This window comes from Anolis sagrei, chromosome 6 (genome assembly GCF_037176765.1).
Source record: "Anolis sagrei isolate rAnoSag1 chromosome 6, rAnoSag1.mat, whole genome shotgun sequence".
NCBI lineage: Eukaryota > Metazoa > Chordata > Lepidosauria > Squamata > Dactyloidae > Anolis > Anolis sagrei.
Genome location: NC_090026.1, coordinates 73,693,044 through 73,715,249, shown reverse-complemented (window position 1 = coordinate 73,715,249; position 22,206 = coordinate 73,693,044). Strand labels below are relative to the sequence as shown.

The window sequence follows — 22,206 nt, the reverse complement described above, 5'->3', positions numbered from 1 at the left end:
TAGCAGTTCAACAACATGCAAATGTGAGTAGATCAATAGGTACCGCTCCGGCGGGAAGGTAACAGTGCTCCATGCAGTCATGCCAGCCACATGACCTTGGAGGTGTCTATAGAGGTGTCTATGGACAATGCTGGTTCTTCGACTTAGAAATGGAGATGAGCATCACCCCCCAGAGTTGGACAGGACTAGACTTAATGTCAGGAGAAAAACTTTACCTATGTGTGTGTGTGTGTAAAGGTAAAGTTTTAGGGTAATGTGAGCACCTGCTGTTAGTCCCAGCTTCTGCCAACCTAGCAGTTCGAAAAAATACAAATGTGAGTAGATCAATAGGTACCACTCCGGCGGGAAGCTAGCGGCGCTCCTTGCAGTCATGTTGGCCACATGACCTTGGAGGTGTCTACGGACAACAGCGGCTCTTTGGCTTAGAAATGATATATATAAATGTAATGTTCGTTTGTGGGATTAACATAACTCAAATTTGGTGGCAATTCATCTAGTGGTTTTTGAGTTTGAGTTATGTTAATCCCACAAACGAACATTACATTTTTATGTATATAGATATAGATATATAGATATATATCTTTGTGGTATGTCAGTTTTCTTGTTGTATGCTCATAAAGACTGTGTGTGTGTGTGTGTGCCACTCTGAACCCAGCACTGGTTGGGAAAGAGGGAGAGTTGGATTGGGAAAAACTGGGGATTTGTGGATAGAGGGCTATGGGTCCTTTGCTAGGAGTCTGGGGACAAGTCCTGCTGATGCTGGAGCCTGATGCACGTTGGGGGGGGGGGGGGGGTTGTGCAGGGCTTTCCTTCCTCCCCTCCGAGGGCAGCCCTTGCTCCTCCCCTTCGCCTCCATGTGTTCCTCCCAGGTTTTCTACTTGGGCACATTCCCCATTCCCAGCCCCAAGGCAGCCAGGAAGCCAAGGACGCCCCCGAAGCAGCAGCAGCAGCAACAGCAACAGCAACAGCAGCATCCCCCTCCCTGCGCCTCCACTATCCTCATTCATTTTCGCGTACAGGCAAAAGCATCATCAATTCAACAGCCTTTGGAGGAGGAGGAGGAGGAGGAGGAGGGAGGCAGGGAGGCGGTCGCTTTTTTAAAAAGGAAACCCCAAGGAAGAAGTCCAAGCTGAGTTGCTCGGCTCCTTCGGAATGGAGGCTGCCCAACACGTGAAATCCTAAGCCGGGTGAGCTCTCCCTCGCCCCTCCACCATGATTCCTCCCAGCAACGCCAGTGAAGACAGCCTGGACGGGGGGGAGAAGGACAACGACGCCGAGAGCCCCGACCAGCCCCCTTCTCCTGCCTCCACCACCAGCCAGGAATCCAAGGTACCTTTGCTCCCTCCCATCTGTTGCATGGAGATGGAGAGGACCCTTCTCCTGATCCTTCTCCTCTCCATCTCCACCCGCATCCTTTCCTTGTGCCTGGGGATGATGGTGCTTGGATCCCCCTTCGCTGGATCAGAGGTGAAACTTTGTGGGGTCCACCTCCCTCTTAAAAGAGGTCTTGAAAGGCATTCCTATATTTGGCCATTCTGGGTTTACATCTTGGTCACTCTTAAACAGAGCGTGTGGCAGATTTATGATAGGAAAGTATTTCTTTTTGTAGCCTTTCCAGGAATTTGGCCATTAAACTGATAGATAGGTCAGTAGCCGGGTAGCCGGAGCCTTGGCGGTGGGGCATGCTTGGTGGAGGAGAGCAGTCATCCTTTGACAAAACAGTATCCCTCTTCCTTTCTTGTTATTCTTGGCCTGGCATGCCTTCCCTGACTTGCCAGAATGGCTCTGTTCAACATCCCATACTCCACTATGAAGTGGTCTAACAGGTGAAAAGTTTCTCCCTGGATTATGTCTCAGGAGGAGCATGGCAGCTGTGCCACTACAAAGCAGATCCACAGAATCGTGATGCATCTCTGCATGACGTCAAGGGCAGGAGATACCCACAAGCCACAACAACTTGTTATCTGTTGACAAAGGCTTTCATGACATTACTGTGAGTTTCTCGGGCGGTATGGCCATGTTCCAGTAGCATTCATAGAATGAGGCAGATGAGCTCCCTCTGTCAGCTCCAGCTCCTCATGCGGGGACATGAGAGAAGCCTCCAACAAGGATGATAAAAACATCAAATCATCCAGGCATCCCCTGGGCAACGTCCTTGAAGACGGCCAATTCTCTCACACCAGAAGCGACTTGCAGTTTCTCAAGTCACTCCTGACACAACAAAAAAAAAATCATAGAATCATATAGTTGGAAGAGACCTCATGGGCCATCCAGTCCAACCCCCTGCCTAGAAGCAGGAATATTACATTCAAAGCACCCCTGACAGATGGCCATCCAGCCTCTGTTTAAAAGCTTCCAAAGAAGGAGTCTCCACCATACTCTGGGGCTGAGAGTTCCACTGCTGAACGGCTCTCACAGTCAGGAAGTTCTTCCTAATGTTCATATTGAATCTCCTTTCTTGTAGTTTGAAGCCATTGTTCCGTGTCCTAGTCTCCAGGGCAGCAGAAAACAAGCTTGCTCCCTCCTCCCTGTGACTTCCTCTCACATATTTATACATGGCTATCATATCTCAGCCTTCTCTTCTTCAGGCTAAAGATGCCCAGCTCTTTAAGCCGCTCTTCATAGGGCTTGTTCTCCAGACCCTTGATCATTTTAGTAGCTCTCCTCTGGACACATTCCAGTTTGTCAATATCTCTCTTCAATTGTGGTGCCCAGGATTGGACACAATATTCCTGGTGTGGTCTAACCAAAGCAGAATAGAGGGGTAGCATGAGTTCCCTGGATCTAGACACTGTGCTCCTATTGATGCAGGCCAAAATCCCATTGGCTTTTTTTGCCGCCACATGACATTGTTGTCAATATCTCTCTTCAATTGTGGTGCCCAGAATTGGACACAGTATTCCAGGTGTGGTCTAACCAAGGCGGAATAGAGGGGTAGCATGACTTTCCTAGATCTAGACACTATGCTCCTATTGATGCAGGCCAAAATCCCATTGGCTTTTTTTGCCGCCACATGACATTGTTGGCTCATGTTTAACTTGCTGTTCACAAGGACTCCAAGATCTTTTTCACACATACTGCTGCCGAGCCAGGCATCCCCCATTCTGTATCTTTGCATTTCATTTTTTTCTGCCTGAGTGGAGTATCTTGCATTTGTCACTGTTGAACTTCATTTTGTTAGTTTTGGCCCATCTCTCTAATCTGTCAAGATGGTTTTGAATCCTGCTCCTGTCCTCTGGAGTATTGGTTATCCCTCCCAATTTGGTGTCATCTGCAAACTTGATGATCATGCCTTCTAACCCTTCATCTAAGTCATTAATAAAGATGTTGAACATTCTCTCCTGATGTTCCGCCTGCGTCTATGGCAGGCATCCTCAGAGGTTGTGAAGTTTGTTGGAAACTAGGCAGTTGGGGTTTATATGTCTATGGAATGTCTAGGGTGGGAGAAAAGAATACTTGTCTCTTTGAGGCAAGTGTGAATGCTGCAATTAGCATTGAATGGCTTTGCAGTTTCAAGACTTGGCTGCTTCCTGCCTGGAGAAACTTCACAACCTCTGATGATGCCTGCCATAGATACAGGTGAAACGTCAGGAGAAAATGCTACTGCCACATAGCCATACAGCCTGAAAAACTCACAGCAACTCAACTTGTTATCTGTTAGCATAGCTGAGAATCTGGTCTCTAGTCCCTTAATCCACATGTACAAAGGCCAGCCTGTTGTAGTAGAAATCTTCACTGGTATGAGACTCTGTTCTAATTCTATGGCCCTCCTTGGGAAGAGATTACAGCAGTGGTTCTCAACCTTCCTAATGCTGTGACCCCTTAATACAGTTCCTCATATTGTGGTGACCCCCAACCATAAAATTATTTTTGTTGCTACCAGGCCCGTAGCCAGGATTTCGTTTCGGGGGGGGCTAAAAAATTTTCAGGGGGGGTTTCGGGGGGGGGGCTGAGTTTAGGGGGGGGGCTGAGTCTGAGTGAAAGAGGGTCTAGCCTAGCAAACCTTTTGTATCATTACCCCAATACCCCCATACATATGGGATATATTGAGTATGGTGATCAAATCATGATATTAATAAACATAACAGTTTAAATAATGCACCAGTAAGGTCTTTTCGCGAACCACCATGAGAATTTCGGGGGGGGCTGAAGCCCCCCGAGCCCCCCCCCCCTGGCTACATGCCTGGTTGCTACTTCACAACCGCAATTTTGCTACTGTTATGAATTGTAATGTAAATATCTGATATGCAGAATGTATTTTCATTCACTGGACCAAATTTGGCACAAATACCCGATACATCCAAATTTGAATACTGGTGGGGTTGGGGGGGGGGATTAATTTTGTCATTTGGGAGTTGTCGTTGCTGGGATTTTTAGTTAACCCACAATCAAAGGGCATTCTGAACCCCACCAATGATGGATTTAAACCAAACTTGGCACACCGAACTCCAATGACCAACAGAAAATATTGGAAGGGTTTGGTAGGCATTGATCTTGAGTTTTGGAGTTGTAGTTCACCTACATCCAGAAAGAGACGTAGACTCAAACAATGATGGATCTGGACCAAACCTGGCACGAATACTCAATATGCCCAAAGGTGAACACTGGTGGAGTTTGGGGAAAATTGACATTTGGGAGTTGTAGTTACTGGGATTTATAGTTCACCTACAATCAAAGAGCATTCTGAACCCTACCAACAATAGAATTGGGCCAAACATCCCACACAGAACCCCCATGACCAACAGAAAATACTGTGTTTTCTGGGGGTCTATTGTAATCCTTCTGACACCCCCTCATGACCCCTTCCTGACCCCCAGGTTGAGAAACACGGGATTACAGCATTTTCTGAAATGAGGGCCATTACTATATTTGTATCATTCTCCAACAAGTCATGGAAAAGATTTGGATGGTGCTTCCAGGATATAATTAGCATTACTAATATAGGAAATATCAATGCAGCCATTTAGCAAGGCCCCAGGCAGCCTCTTTCCAGTGAAACAGAGGAATCTAACAGGCACTTAGAGGGTAGACCCCAACGTAGTAAAAGATCATGCTTTGGATGCGGTTGTGCAAAAAAGAAAAATCACTTTGGCACTACGCTGTCCAAGGACAGTCTTGATTGTTGTGCAGTGAAGCACTAAAGCTACGCACTGTTACTTTCCATAAGTAAGGTCCCCTGGAGTTTAGAGGAGAATAATAGGGAATATTAGGACTCCAGACCAAACTTGTTTTGACTTGTTTTCCTTTGAATTGGTATTAATTGATTTTACTTGGTGTGAGCAAAATGTAAATTTGTGTGCCTTCAAGTCATTTCTGATTTATAGAGGACTTAAGGCCTAAGACTACCATATAGTGGGATGTTGTTGTTGTTGTTTTTTTGGCAGAATGTGTTCAGAGGGGGTTTGTCCTTGCTCACTTCTGAGGCTGAGAGAGTGTATTTTGCCCAGGATCACTGAGTGGGTTTCCATGGCTGAATGAGGATCCAAACCCTGGTCATCCTGTGCCCTTGTGCAGCAGTCTATCCACTATACCACACCGGTATATAGTAGTTACTTTGGCCTAAATCTAATTGCCAATTCCAGCTAGAGTAGAACTAATGAATCAGAGGAATTTACCTATTGCTTGCTATTTAGCAGCTGATAGAGTGGATCTCGTGTGATTGACACTAGCAATTGGGCTTAAATCTCTGTATACAGCTGCACAAGGCTCTATTTTTCTCTCTCTCAAAGGTTGACAATTTTGCTTTCAGTTTTTCTTTAAACACAAACAGCAAATGCAGTCCATGCTGTAAAACATCAATCATGCCTGCTTGCAAATTTTTCATGGTCCATTTGTTGTTTCAGCTCAGCGAAGAATGCAGGAGTGCTAATAGGTTTCTAGTGATATCCTAACTACACCAGTATTCCAACTAAGTGTTCTGATATTCTAACTATAGTTGAAAAGTTATAAGTAGTAATGAGATCTCCCTTAGTGTTTCAGTTATGTTTTTACTGAGACCAATTTTTAATTAAAACACAATAGTATTTTGGGTTCTTTCATAATTAACAGTTTGATAATTACCAATTTCATTATAGGACGAATTACCCATTTCAGACTTGCATCTGAAACAGAACAACTAAAAGCCATTACTATTTCCTTTCCTTACACAAATAAAATTGGCCTGACTTGCCATAGCTATATAAATAAAAATGTAATATTCGTTTCTGGGATTAACGGAACTCAAACACCACTGGACGTATTGACACCAAATTTGGACACAAGACACCTAACAACCCAATGTATGTCCTTCACTCAAAAAAACTGATTTTGTCATTTGGGAGTTGTAATTGCTGGGATTTATAGTTCACCTACAATCAAAGAGCATTCTGAACCCCACCAACAATGGAATTGAACCAACTTGGCACACAGTTCTCCCATGACCAACAGAAAATACTGGAAGGGTTTAGAGGGGAGTGTCCTTTGGTTTTGGAGTTGTAGCTCACCTACCTCCAGAGAGTACTGTGGACTCAAACAATAATGGATCTGGATGAAACTCTACACTAATACTCAATATGCCCAAATGTGAACACTGGTGGAGTTGGGGGAAAATAGAATCTTGACAATTGGGAGTTGTAGTTACTTGGATTTATAGTTCACCTACAATCACAGAGCATTCTGAACCCCACCAATGATAGAATTGGGCCAAACTTCCCCCATGTGGGCCACAGAACCCCCATATGGGCCATAGCAATGCATGGCAGGGGACAGCTAGTAAACCAATAAAACACCATTGTTTTGTCAAGTGGGAAACCATGACTCTGCTGAACATTGAGCAACTAAGAAAAACAAACATAGGAGTGGCATTTGGACACACCCACAATTATTGATAAAACTGTTCGCATTCCCCACGGAAGTGCCTGGCTTTGGATTTTAAGTAGGATTTAAATGAACTATCCAGTGTGCTGAACTTATTTGAAGGCTATGTTTCAGCACCTTGGATAGCTCCTTTACCTTTTAATTCAAACTCAGCCTAACTTTTCTATCCTACTGATATAGAAGGCACAATTGTATTAAAATACTAAACCATGACAGCTGGCTCCTATCCTAAATCCTTTAGTGCTATTTAAGTCGAGGTGGAAAGGTCAGGAGGAATGGAGGACAGTAGGTGTTTTTCCTCTGAAATGTGACCCTTGTTCAGAAAGCCCCAACTGTGTAACAAGACTCCTGTTCCAGGCTTGCCAGAGGCCTCAAATGGGACACTCCTCTTAACAGGTTGGAGAGGGCACAGCAATATTTTGATGCCAGCCCTACTTGTTACAGTCTCATGAGAAATTGGTATATTATCCAGTTTTGTAGATAAATAGAGGTAGGCATGGAAGATGTATGTAATCATCAGCTTCTCATCCATCTTGCTCTTACTTGCTAATGGAGCAGATAACTTTTATAAGTGAAGTGTTTTTGTGGGGGTAACGTGAATATGGCAGCTTTTGTGGGAGTTCCTTACATTTCGAAAAGGCAATGAAGGCAATCTTAATGACCCTACATCTTTTCAACGCAGCACTAAAGCAGCCGTTTTTGCAATACTCTACCTGAATTCCGGGCATTAATTTGAGTTCTGTGCTACAAACACACACTTACTTCTAAGTGTTCTGATACATGTCTCTTCTTCCTCTTCTTAAAGCAAGTGAAAAAGCCCATCGGTGTCATTACCATGGTGCTAAATTTGCTTCTTTAGAGTCCTCTAACCACCTTTTCATCTTAGATGGCAGGGAGTTGACGCTTCCCTTTTTCAGATGAGTTTCTTGAAACCAGTAATGTTCATTTACAGGCAGATGTAGACTAAGTACGGATTAAAGTGATCTGTGGCATTATTGCTTTTTTTTTAATTCCTGCACTTAATGGAATTAATTTCACATTGTTTCTTAATGGATTGTTGCAATGGGACAGTTGCAATGGGACTTCTTTCTCTCATGCCTCATTCAGCTTGTATAACTTATAGCTAAGTTTGCCAGATGAATGTCATGGATCAGTCTCGGGAAAAGTCTCTGAACTTTCATTACTATGGAGAAAGCAAAATTAGGCCAAATGTGGATTCGCCAGGTCAAGCCAGCATTACTGAGACATTTATGAAATCACTTAGACAAGTCATGACGCAACTCTTTTGACTCTGGCTGGAATCCTAAACATGGTAGTTTGGAAAGAAATTCACTGGAATTAAAGTACATACGTTCTTTTTTGTATAGAGATTAAGTTCCACAATCCACTGAAATAATAATTATACTTAAGTCTTAGTACTTTATTGAACAAAGCAAGCAATCCAGCATTCTAGCTGAACTGTCACCAAAGGTCTCTATCTATGCCAATCTGCTTTCCCCCTGTGATTCCTCTTTCAGTAAATATTAATGACAAAATCTGTCAATAGCTCCCAGTCCTACAACATCGCTGTCACCTACCTTGGTGCACTGAGTCCCTCCCATTTGTTTGCCAACATGCCTACAATAAAACAATATCGGGTTGGGGTCCTCCTACTCTGGAACGTGCAACATATAATTGACTTTCTTTAGAGGTCCCTTTCAAATCTATGATATTATATCTGTGTGCGTGTGAATCATATCTATCTATATCTATGGCTGGATGGCTCTTTGTCAGGAGAGCTTTGATTATATTTTCTTGCCCTGATGAAGGGAATTGGACTGGATGGACTTAAGGCAGCATTTCTCAACCTGGGGATTGGGACCCCTGGAGGGGGGGTTGTGAGGGGGTGTCAGAAGGGTCACCAAAGAAAAACACAGTATTTTCTGTTGGTCCCTGGGGTTCTGTGTGGGAAGTTTGCCCCAATTCCGTCATGTGTGGGGTTCAGGATGCTCTTTTATTGTAGGTGAACTGTGAATCCCAGTGACTACAACTCCCAAATGTCAAGGTCTATTTCCCCCAAACTCCATCTGTGTTCATATTTGGGCGTATTGAGTGCTTGTTCGAAGTTTGGGCCAGATCCATCATTGTTTGAGTCCACAGTGCTCTCTGGATGTAGGTGAACTACAACTCCAAAACCAAAGGACACTGCCCACCAAACCCTTCCAGTGTTTTCTGTTGGTCATGGGAGAACCGTGTGCCAAGTTTGGTTCAGAATGCTTTTTGATTGTAGGTGAACTATAAATCTTAGCAACTACAACTCCCAAGTGACAAAATCATATTTTTTGAGTGAAGGTCACTCCTTGTGTTGTGAGGCATTTTGTTGCCAAATTTGGTGTGATTTCATTCATTGGTTCTTTTGTTTTTAAGGTACTCATTATACACAGAGCATTTATATATATATATATATATATATATATATATATATATATATATGCTTTTTTGTCTTTTTTAAAAATGCTGTCATTGTGCTGAAAGTAAATTAAAAATTAAAAATAATGAATAACAATAGTGTAGGAAGGCAGAATTAAAAGGATGTGCAGAAATATGATCACATGACCACAAATAGGCAAATCAGTACAATTGTGCAGATGAAGAGAGGTTCTCAACACAGTATGTATCTGCTATGTAGCAGGTCCATGCAGTTATCCCAGAAGTATTTATTTGGCATACTAAGTTCAACAGAATATTCTTTGAAGCAGACTATGTTTATATAATTATTTCACAACAGCTCCCAAAATGTTGTTGCCAATATGGCTGAAAGGTTAAGAGAATTGTAGTGGGCATTGGCATTCTGCAATACTTGCTAAATTGAACACTATTTGTGTCTTAATATTTGCACTAAAACATGTGATGCAAGGCCAGAAAGTTATTTTCGTTCTTTGCAATATTTTCTGTCTATGTGATCTTTATGAAACAAATCGCAAGGTATCTTTTTTGCATTGTATTCCCAAGTATAGACATACCCTGAAGGTACCAGATCTCATATGATCTTATAGCACCGGATCAGACCTGATTAGTACTTGGATGAGAGACCACCAGTGAATCTCAGGTGCTATAGGTTATATTTCAGAGGAAGGAATTGTCAGAACTACCCATGAGTATTTTTTTGTCTAAGAAGACTCAACAAAATTCATGGGGTTTCCATAAATTGACAGTTGAAGAAACACAAACACACTTCTACGTATGTATTAATAAATGTACAGTATATAATACCTTGTTTTGAATATTTTTAATACATATTCCATGTTTGCTCCAAAAATTCAATACAGCATCCATATTTTCATCTTCTCCATTTGATCCACACAGTAATCCTATGAAGTATGTTAAACTGAAAGAGAAAGAGTAGTCTAATACATTAAATGGCATGATGTGAACCTTGGTCCTAATCTGTACTGGCCAGTGAAGCTAGGGACAGCCTGGAACAGAAATGCTTGGGACTGGCCCCAGAAGTAGCCTACACATCACTCTGAACCTGCAATGGCAGAGACCACATGGTCCAGCCAGATAGTCTGTGACACTGTGTCCATAGACAGATCTATAATATTCTGTGAGGCTTCTGGCCACCATGGAGAGAACAGCAGGAGGAAGAATCACCCTATTCTTTGACCTGATGATGTGGGCACTTCTGCTGATGTCAGCACCAGGCTCCATTGGTGAGGAGCTCTCATGGGTTCTGTGGCCATTTGACAGCCATGACAAATGCACAGTCCACCCCATTTCTTCTGTACTGATGAATGCAAGAAAAAGAGGGAAGTGGTGATGGCCCATGTGGACAGTGGACTGGTATGAATCTGCTTTCCACATTTTGCAGCTGCTACTAGTTTGCTCCAGAGTTTCAGGCAAACTTGAGAGTATCCCCTGGCTTGTCTTGATGAGGAGCTAAACCAAGCTAGCCCAGGTTATCCTGAGATAACTACTAGAAGAGGCAGAATTTCACGGGGCCATCCAGAATTGAATGTATACAGTAGAGATTGGACCTGAATCTCTCTGGTCCTTGTTTTGTTTTCTTGCACACCAAGGCTGGCCAATTCACATTATTCCCATAGCTGTTTGTCCCATCCTTATCCCAGTAGTTGTCAATATTTGGTTCTCTACTCCTTTTTGGAATTCATTTTCTAGACTTCCTGAGTAGTGATCCTGACAGCTGAGGGTTCTGGGAGTTAAATTTTGAAATATAGAGATGACCAAAGATTGAGAACCTCTGCTCTTCTCTTTCAGTCTACTCAGGGTCCATTTTCGTAGTCAAACAAAGGTCCCACAGTGAATTGCGTTTCCTGAAGTTTCCAGTAATTCACTTTTAAAATATGTAATACCTATATTTTTAAACGGCCTCTTTTCAAAGCCAGAAAAAGATCTCCAGGTCATTCTTGTGGGCAGAAGATTGGCTCCCAGACTTGCTATAGTTCCTGACTCTTGCAATACCCCATCAGAAAGAACTTCTCAAGAAATTCATGTAGTAAAACTTTTCATGACCAAACAACATCTGGCTACAAGCAAAAAAATACATGAGAAGTGAATAGACATTAGAGCATTCAAACTCCAATCCCACAGATATCTGGTGTATCAGGTGGAAATCTAGGTGAACATCTTTAACACTTACCTGCCAGTTTTCAGTGTGCAGGAAGTTTTTTGATGCGAACTCATTCATCAAGGCAAATCTTACCACTAGACAGCAGAATGTGGGTGTCATGAAAGGGAAGCTGCCTATGCTGTCAAGAGATTTCTGTGAACTGTGCTCCAAAAAAGTAATATTACTGAGCTCTACTGCTGCTCACCTTACTATTGCAGATATTTGTATTAATCTCAAATCAAGATCATGAAACCTAGAAACCTGTGCTGACAGTTACCTCAATCCATCAACAGGAGAACTTGTGGAGAGCTGGCCCTAGTAGCCATCTGATGTCACCTTATATACTCATATGTAAATCAACCTCATGTATAAGTTGAGGACAGGTTTTGGGACCAAAATAAAGAGTTTTGATACAACTCTTGACTACATTGAGGGGACAATTACTACCATTTCCCCAAACAGGCATTAAAAAAGCCTGGAAGTGGTACCATGGCAGCTTCTTTTAGGTTGTCCTGGGATGGACTAAGCTCTTTCCTTTTGCCGCTATATTCAGAGAAGGGGATGACTTCTTTTTTGATCAAAGACAAAATACAATGCTCACATGGACCATGGATAAATCAACCAAGTTTTTTTGGGTTAATTTTTTGACTAACATTTTAGACTTATACATGAGTATACAGGATGTAGTTACAGTTATGTGGAGAGACCCAAAAACTTGATCTTAACCTTAGATACTGGAAGGTAACTCTTTTGTTCCATAGCTAGTGCGATGCTGGATAATATTATCGGGATTATAGACCTATAGTATCAATATATTGTGTTAGCCAACCTTTTACAGCTTAGGCTTCCTTTCTCATTTTTCCTCACCATTTTCTCTACTGAAATGAAAAGATGGGATATGCAGTCTAATAATTTCTGGAGTGCTACAGAGTATGGTTGTAAATTTAATACCTGAAGTATGACACAAATTCTTAATATGTACTTGGTTAATGCTTGCTGTGTTGCCTGTAAAAATATATAATTGATCTTGGATGATATTTAATGATAATTGATCACCATACCTCTTTCTAATTTTATAGTGATTGATTATTAGTACATTTCTGGTAATATGCTTATGATGGTGGTGCTTTCCTCCCATTATTCTTTGTTTAATATGAAGTTTTAATGTTATAATGTTGTGATTCCATATTATCCTATGTGCCTGGAAAACATGAGGACAATGTATAAATTAGCCAATAAATATTTATATCATTAATGATTATGTTGGTTGCTTTTGGTAGAATTATTTTTTAATTGCGTTGCTATAGAAAGTCATACAGTGTTAACTAGACCAATGGTCCAATAAAAGGAGGGGATGATTATATATGCCTAAATTCAGTTGTTTAGAGTTGTTTCCAATGAACAACTATGTGGTTTTGTTAAAATTAATAACTTCTTACAGTAAGAAGAGACGATGACATTTCTTACATGAACTCTTAACCTTTAACCAGGATTTCTGAATCTAATGGAACATTTGTTTGTTTAATATCCATCCTTTCTCCCAGCATGGGGCCTCATACATGTTAAAGTTAAAATGAAATACACTTAAAACAATGGATAAAACAAATAAAATAAAATAAAATAAATTACATGTTCAAATGAAAAGCTAATTTCAAAACAGTTTGAAAGACATTTAAAGCAGCTTAATATTAATGAAAATACATCACACTTGTCTTAAAAGAACTTATTCAAAGGCCACTTAACAGTTAATCACTTGGTAAGCAAAAGGGAGTTTTTTTTGCCTGCCAATGTGTAGAGAAGGGAGTTTAGAGTCTTGTAAGAGTCTTGTAGGTGCAACCACCAAGAAGGTAAGGTTTTCGTGCATTACCTTCATTGTAAGTTCCTCTTTCCAATTTTTGTGCAAAGTTGTGCAAATGATAAGAGGAGCAATTTTAAATCAAGACATGTTCTGATACTAAATATTAGAAAGTCATAATTTGTATTCTTACTTAATTAGTACTTAATTCCAAATGTTTGTTTCCCTGCACTATCCATTGAAATATATTTGGCAGTTATTTCTGCTTTACCTTTTAGCATGTTTTTGCTGATAAGGAAAATACAGAAGCTGGCAGAAAGCATTGGAGGCAACAACTTTGGTTGATAGCAGTATTTGGATTCTCCGTTAAATTATGTGAATGAAGGAGGTCAACTACGTAATAAGGGCCTTGTCAGGAAATGTCCTTGGTTGTTTTGACTTGATGAACTAAGTTTAGGTGTCAAGTGCTTCTGTCTCAAATCCTAATAAGAGAAGTGTTACAAAAGCCAGAATTCAGGATGTCATTCCCTCCTGCTCCCCCATTTCTCAACTGTGAGCTCTGAGAGACCAGGAGATCAGTGAGCTATATCATTGCATCGCAGTCTATATCATTTGTATTACTTTTCCCATTTGTGAGGGAAAGCAACACCACCGCTAGGACAGAAATTTGGATTTGTGAAATTCCTGTCTTTGTGCTGGGGAGTTGTGATTGAGTACTTTAACATTATACCCTTTGCTCTATAAGGGGCATAGTTTGTTTTTGAAATGCCATCCTTTCCCACTGAAGACTGTGAGAGAAAAATGTGTTGCACCAAAGATTAGCCTGCTTTGTTCTTTCAGTCCTTCATACCCTCAGGTTCCGTATCCATGGATTCAAGTACCATGGCTTGAAAATATTTTTAAAAATTCAAAAAACAAACTTTGATATTGCCATTTTATATAAGGGATACCATTTTACTACAATATTGTATATAATGGCATTTGAGCATCCACAGAATTTGGTGTCTATGGCAGGATGGATGGGTGGGTCCTGAAACCAACCTCCAGTAGATACCATGGGCATGGCTCTGCTGACAGAAAGCTCTGCCAGTATATTTGAAGTATTCTGCCTATATTTCTCTTGGGACCTGGTTTTCACTGGAGAAAGAAAAGGAGCACAGAGTAACTCGTGGTGACCCGTGCACCCTCCCTTCTCCCCATATCATACATGGAGGGAAGGAAAAGATGTGTTGGCACCTTTTCCATCCCATCATATGGAAGAAAAGGTGGCAATGCATTTTGCCCCGCTACCCTTTCTGCCATCACAGGGGGTTTGGGGGCCAAAAGTGCAAGTAGCGCACCTGATGCTTTCCTCCCCGTAGTAGAGGGTGAAGTGCCTTTTGGCACTTCACCTCCACTTTGGGAGAAAAGTGGGTGGGGCCTGCACAGCAGACCCTATCAAAGATGTGCATGAAGGTGGCAAAATGGGGCATTTTTGCCTTGTGTGAAGAGATCCTTATATTAGAGGCAAAAGCGGTGTTCTGCCAACATAGTAGCATTTCCATCAAGCCCTATAGTTCCTCCTAGGACTTCATTACATACAATAAAATCAGCGTTTATACACATTTTGGAAAAAAAAACAACCAACTGTGCCCTTCACATCATGCAAGCTTCAACTGTGGGAGTGAGTTATTTTGCCGTTTCTATAGTGTTGGTTTTCCCAACGATTTCTAAGCTGGTTGACTATTTATTTATTTTTAAATTCCCTGCATGGAGACAGGCCAAATGGCCAATTTCCTAGTGTGATGTTAATTCCTGTTGCCCACTGTTGTTGCCCACTTTTAAATAAAATGATAACACTGTGTGTGGGATGAGCTGAAATGCCAATTTCCTCAGATTCCCAAGCAGAGTTTTGGGGAAAGGGTTAATTTAAAACCACTTCCTATGATCCAGGGTGCTTTTTTTTTAAAGATAAATAATTGAAATCCTGGAGGGACAATGGGAGGAAAGCTCAGTGCAATCGACCCCACAGAAAGTGCAGCTTTAAGAAAGGTGGTTCTGTTTCAGTGGAAGGGTCTTGAAGGCAGTGTTGTCTTGAAGAATGACTGTTTTTAAAAGTGTGCTAGTATCCTTGAAATGGGAGGGATCGTTGCCTGCCCATGTGATGAGAATTAAGTGGATGGTTGAGTTAGAAGCTGGAAGAGGTGATCTAAGTGTGATGGGAGTGAGTAAATTCTTTTTCTTCTTTAAAGACAGAACCCCATGAAACACCACCCTTTCCCCTGCTTTCCCTCATTTTCTCCAGTGCCATGTGATGAAGTCCCTAGTGAGCAGATCTTCAGTACATGAGTATGCCTTCGCACATTTTAGGATAGCTTCCTGTAAAGGTGGGGATGGGGGAGAGAGATATCCAAATTTTTGAAAATCCCAAACTCATTTCCCAAAGTTTGGAATACTAGTGCATGTTGTGATGCAGCTGAAAGATGCTTTGAGCTGCTTTAATACTCCTTGTGGAGAGACAAAGCTGGGTATAAATAAACATAATAATAATAATAATAATAATAATAATAATAGGGAAGTGTCCAACATGTGATCCAGTACAACAGCCAGCAGAGTGATCTTGTCTGCTGTGGACTCATCTTGTTGTGTTTCAAATAATAATAATAATAATAATAATAATAATAATAATAATAATAAGTGCTCTCCTTAAAAACTTCTGCTCCTTAGTTGATCAAGAACACTGAGGAAAACAGTGATGATAATAATAATAATAATAATAATAATAATAATAATAATACATTGATTTCTTGCCCACTTCTCTTCACGGCTTGAGGCAGGTTACATATAAAGCACACATTTACCTAAAAACATACTTTAAAATACACGTATTAAAACATATTTCCACATAATACATATTAAAATACACAAAATGGAAATTAAACGTAAGTTGCAAGTTTAAAATTCATCAAATAAGCAACTTTTGGAAATAAATAATGTCAGAAGACTGCTGTATGTGCTTTGATTGTTGGGTATATTAAGAACATCTTTTTATAAATGGGCAAGGAATAAATTCTAATTTCAAAACAGAGCAGGCATGTAGCCGGGGGGGGGGGGAGCTGAGGGGCTTCAGCTCCCCCCCCCCCCGAAATTCTCATGGTGGTTCACAAAAAGGCCTTACTGGTGCATTATGTAAACTGTTATGTTTATTCATATCATGATCTGATCACCATACTCAATATTTCCCATATGCATGGGGATATTGGGGCAACAATACAAAAGGTTTGCTAGGATAGACCCTCTTTCATGCAGACTCAGCCCCCCCCCCCCCCCCCCCGAAACAAACTCAGCCCCCCCCTCCCAAATCGAAATCCTGGCTATGGGCCTGGAACAGAGTATCACTGAATTTTAACAATTACTGTAATGGAGGACCTGAACATTTCTCACATAAGGTGCGTCAGTTGCAACTTTATCCATTCAGTTTTCTTAAACTTTGCTGAGCAGTTAGGTTAAAATACACCTTTCCTAGGGAATTCATTGGCTTCTAAATTGAGCTATTCCTGGGCTCAGTGACAAAGCAGACATAACTCATTGGCTCAATCAACATCTACTGAAAGTTTGAGAAGAAGCCCTTTATAGCACATTGTAAGCTTTCCCTTCAAAGATGTCCTGAAATAGCAATGCATCTTATACATGACCTACCACCCCCACCTTCTTAACAGTTAGTAAATACATCCTAATTAAATTATGTTTCTAATATAAACATCAGGACCCAGTTTTGAGCTAGATTATCCAACTTGCAATCCTATTGAAGCTAATTGGTTTCAAGTCATGCCATGTTTGGCAAGGAGTTGCAAGGAGATTTCCCCTTCATAATGGAATTAATACCGTCTGAGTCTCTATTGGTGGTGGATAGGTTACTGGCTATTGAATATTTTAAAAGGAGACGGAAATGGCATAGGGACAGCATTCACCTCTTCAGTCTGTTGAATAAACATTCAGCAGTCAAAGTGCAGTTTCAAGGAAACGTGACAAGAACTCTTTAATATCCCCCAAGAGGATTTGAAAATACTTTCCTATACTGCAGCTGTTTTCCATATTTCTGCCTAAAATGGTAAGTACACATTGTGAATAAATATGATTTTCTATACTGGGAGAAGTGGGAAGATTAGCTACATACTATGCCCATGCCATGAAATGTACAAATTTGTATCTGTTCATGGAGTGAGAAAGAGGTCCTCAGTGTTCAGGAATAGCTTGATTTTAAGTTTCAGTGTTTGTTGTTCAAATTCTTAGTGGAAAGTTATCTCATACACTTGACCTCTCCTTCTTCACTTGTACGTTTTGGTTAGAATATTGTCTTGGTAACTAATGTTATTGGAGGAGCAACTCAGTAAACTGTATCCTAGGAGCTAACTTGGTTTACTTTGATCTGTGCTGGTGACCAAAATAAAATGTAGTTAGAGCTACTTTTCAAGGAAATTGCTATGTTGACGGTTGCGATGTGCCCAGTTGGTGTAGTAGGAGAGAGTATGAGACCTGGATTTGAGAAATCCAAGTCCAAATTCCTGCTAGGCTGTGAAGTGGGTGACACTGAGATAATAACTATCTAGTGTTATTGAAATGATAATTATCATAAGTATTGCACTGGGTTACTGTAAAGAGAATTCATGCTAACCCCATGTCTTGAGCTCCTTGGAGGAAGGAATGAGATGCCTGCATAATTAAATAGAGGAAATAAAGTAATCTTGATAATCTTCCTGGATTCACTAGCAATCAAACTGCAGTAAATTCCACGTAAATAAGTACTTGTATGATTGAATGCTACAGTTGCTCCTGTAGGACATAAGAGTACACAGTTGTGTAATTGCATATTTAAAAGAACACTTGTAGAATATGGATTTCCCTATTAAAATTTAACAGGATGGTGAGTATTACCTTGAATTTCAGAGCAATTTTAATGACACCCCCCTCCCCAAGAACAGGACCCCAAAAGCTTAGGTTCAATCAAAAATCATTATCCAATGTACATCTCATTGCAAGTTCAAATTCCTGTATTGAATCAAATCTTCTTCTCATTCCAACGTCATTCTACCTGATAGGGAGTTCAGAAGGGCAGATTATAAAGTGTATTATTATTATTATTATTATTATTATTATTATTATTATTATTATTATTATACTGACACAAAATCACAGTATGTCACAGCAAACGAGATCTATATGCTGGATTTCATATCACAAAATCACAAGTCAAACACTCCCAAGCGTCGAGGACTGTGTGATGTATTATTATTATTATTATTATTATTCTGACACAAAACCACAGTATGTCACAGCAAACAAGATCTATATACTGGATTTCGTATCACAAAATCACAAGTCAAACACTTCCCAAGTGTCGAGGACTGTGTGATTTATTATTATTATTATTATTATTATTATTATTATTATTTTACAGCATTCAATGACTACAACTACAACACAGGAATATGTTGTTTAGATCAGCTGCAGAGCAATGATGGTTGCAATGAGGTGGAAATGTTTTGAGATGGGAGAAGAGGAAAACAGCTCTGCCCTTCCTCCCACCGTGCCAGCTGAAGGCTAGAAGGATTTTATGGATGCCAGACTAGACTGATTTAACCACCAACTACCCTGACTGATAAATGCACAGAGCATTGATCTGTCAATGATTCCCAGCCAGGAAGGCTAAAAAAAGTTTCTGTGTATGACTGAGAAATCCTAGTTAAAAACAAACCAAGTCTGACAGCTTCATGGACTGTTTATGAGCCTCCCAGAGCTATTCGACTAGTTGCTGTTTGAAACAAAATGAATTTAACTATATGTATTCCTGGATTAACATAGCAGACAATTTTTATGTATTTGTTTTTGGTATGTCATGCATATGTTAGAAACCCTGGTGAAAGACAGTCACCTATTTTAATACAATTTGAGAATAATAATAACAATAACAACAACAATAATAATAATAATAATAATAATATTTTTTCTTACTTGTTTCTCGTGGCTTGAGGCGGGTTACAACTTTGCTAAAAAACACAGTCATCAAATAACATTCTATAAAATCCACATATTAAAACATAGTTCCACAAAATACGTATTAAAATACACAGAACAAAGATTAAACATACGGTGCAAGTTTAAAATTCATAATTAAAACTGGCTGGGTAGGTCTGCCAAAAGAGTTAGGTGTTCAAATATGTTTCAAAATCTGACAGCTCATTTAGCTATTGGATCTCTTCCAGCAGGTTGTTTCACAGTCTTGGGGCAGCCGATGAAAAGGTCCTCTGGGTGACAGTCACCAATTGAGTTCTGGTGGGCTGGAGTGGCCTAGCCACCCCCCAGAGGACCTAAATATATGGGACTGATTGTAATGGAGAAGATGATTCTTTATGTAACATAGACCCAAAACATGTATATATTTAAAGATAAAACCAAAGCATTGTACTTTGCCTAGAAACTAATTGGCAGCTACTGGAGTGAATATATTCACTCCTGGATACCCCTGTAACCAGGGCCGTAGCCAGAAAAAAAATTCGGGGAGGGTTGACAATTTTGGGGGGGGGTGAAAATTTCAGAGAGGTTTGAAAATTTTGGGGGTGGGTGGGGTTGAAACCTGCCCCCTAGCTCACGCTGAAGCAAAGAGCACACCTGCAGGGGGCAGTGCAACCTTCAGTAGCCTGCAGCTCCACCCCTGTCAACCACCTCCACCAAGTCTGGCCCCCAACTTGGTTGCTTCACTACATCGGCTATTGCTGCAAGTCATGACAGTGTGAATAAATTGTCAATATTTGCTTGAGATAGTGCTTACAGTTCTGGAGGGACTCTTAATTTTTTGCATCTAATAGACTTAGCAGCATGGGGATTGGGTTAACCAGTTAAAATTCATGAGTAAACCAGGTTTTTTTAAAAAATCTGAAACATTTCGGGGGGGTTGAACCCCTAAAACCACCCCCTCGCTACAGGCCTGCCTGTAACCAATCTGACTGCTGTATTTTGAACCAACTGGAGTTTCCAAACTTGGTACCAATGTAAAGCACATTGCAGAAGTCCAACCTTGAGGTTACCAGTGTGTGCACTGCCATCTTAGGGTCCTCCAAATCTAGAAAGGAGCACAGCTGGTGTATCTGCCGAAACTAATCTAAGATCTGCTATGTTAGTAATTTACAATGTGTAGTACTAGTTCTCAACAGGTGCACTATTGTTATAAATTGATTGATTAATTGACTCATTGATAAGCTACCTTTCAAATGGGACTCAAAGGGACTTAACAGTATCAACTAAAAGTCACTAAAACAATATACTTATGTGGAATGGGATGGGAATGTGTCTGTTTACGAAATGGAATTGAATTTGTAGTTTCCAAGCACTCAAGAAATTTGTATGGGAAGAAAGACAGCACATTGAAAGTCCCCACAACTTTGTGGGAATTCATTTTTGCTTCTAGTATAATATAAATAGTGCATTGTTTAAATCATGTGCAAGTTTTGAAAACTCTGCAAGGGTTTGCAAAATAATGCAACTTTGCAGAAAAAAAACTATTCTGTCATTTATTTATACAACTCCTCTGTTGCGCCAGCTCCACTGGCTGCCAGTTTGCTACCGAGCACAATTCAAAGTGCTGGCTTTAGCCTATAAAGCACTAAATGGTTCTGGCCCAGCCTACCTGTCCAAACATATCTCTCCTTATGAACCAGTTCCCCCTTCTGGGGAGGCCCTGCTGTCGATCCCACCTTCATCGCAAGCTCACCTAGTGGGACAAGAGACAGGGCCTTCTCAGTGGTGGCCCCTCAGCTATGGAACTCCCTCCCTAGGGATATTAGATTGGCCCCCTCCCTCCTGACATTCCAAAAAAAAGTAAAAACCTGGCTCTTTGAATAAGCCTATGGAAACACAGCGTCATAGATAAATATGGAACTAGGAAAGAGTGGACATGGAATGGCTTAGACAATGCTTTTGGAAAATGAGCTAACAGGAAGTTATTGATGATTATATGTTTTTAATGATTTTACAAGGTTTTTATAATTTGTGTTAAATGTTTTTAATTGTGTGTTATGAAGAGTGTGGCATCAAATTGCTGCCAATTTGTGAGCCGCCTTGAGTCACCTTCAGGCTGAGAAAGGCAGCATAGAAATACCATAAATAAATAAATACAGACAGACAGTAAACTGTACAGCTTTGGGAAGGGGGAGCTCACCTGCGCATCTTCTTTTTCTCAGTGTATTTGGGGAAAGTGTGCAAAATGCAAACTAAATTTCACACAATATCCCCACACAAACAACATGGTGAAGGGTTTGACATTGTGACTGCAGTCCTTGTCTGTTTGAATGAATGCTTTGCAGCTCAAATGTTGCATGGCAAGAAAAGATGCTCAAGCTGATGAAAGTGTAGTCGTTGCCAGTTTGCACTTTCACAATTTTCTTTCTGTGCTAAAAGTTATGCAATTTTCAGAAATTTCCCAGGGGAAGCTGCGTGATTTTTGAAAAATTATGTGGTTTTGTATGCAAGCTACGCAGCTTTCATAGAAAAGCTGTGCACTTTCTCATCACTACGGTTGTGGAAAATGTTCATGTGTCCTGAAGGTATAGGAAGAAAAACTGCTTCTTTGTTCATAACGTGTCAAGATTCAGAAAAATCAAGGTTTACCATTCCCACAATATGTAGTATACGTTATTTAGTAAACACAGGATGAAAATTGGACACTGCACCATATCATTGAGTTTAACTTATATCTATTATCTATAACATTAGCCAAGAAAATTCGCCATTCTTTTATTCTTTCCTTAAAATGACAAACAGATTTATATTCATGACAAAAAATAATGAGACAAGATTTCATGATCAATACCTCTCTTCATCAGATGTATTAAATTATTGATCCAGAATTTTATATGTATTATATATATATAGTATACATGATCAGGGTGATGTTATGTAGACAGATCAGAAA

General features: G+C 40.4%; 1 protein-coding gene across 2 annotated transcripts in view; it reads left to right on the top strand.

Annotated features, from left to right (window-relative positions):
• Positions 1–858: 858 nt before the first annotated feature.
• Positions 859–22,206, top strand: part of STAC (SH3 and cysteine rich domain) — a 110,952-nt gene continuing 89,604 nt past the window's right edge. The window contains exon 1 of one of the 2 annotated variants that reach the window (XM_060781675.2): positions 859–1,329. In XM_060781675.2, coding sequence (XP_060637658.2) covers positions 1,213–1,329 — 117 coding nt within the window. In that variant the 5' untranslated portion in view covers positions 859–1,212. Of the gene's footprint in view, positions 1,330–17,198; positions 17,350–22,206 lie in introns of those variants that run through there. The other variant, XM_060781676.2, reaches the window with a different exon arrangement.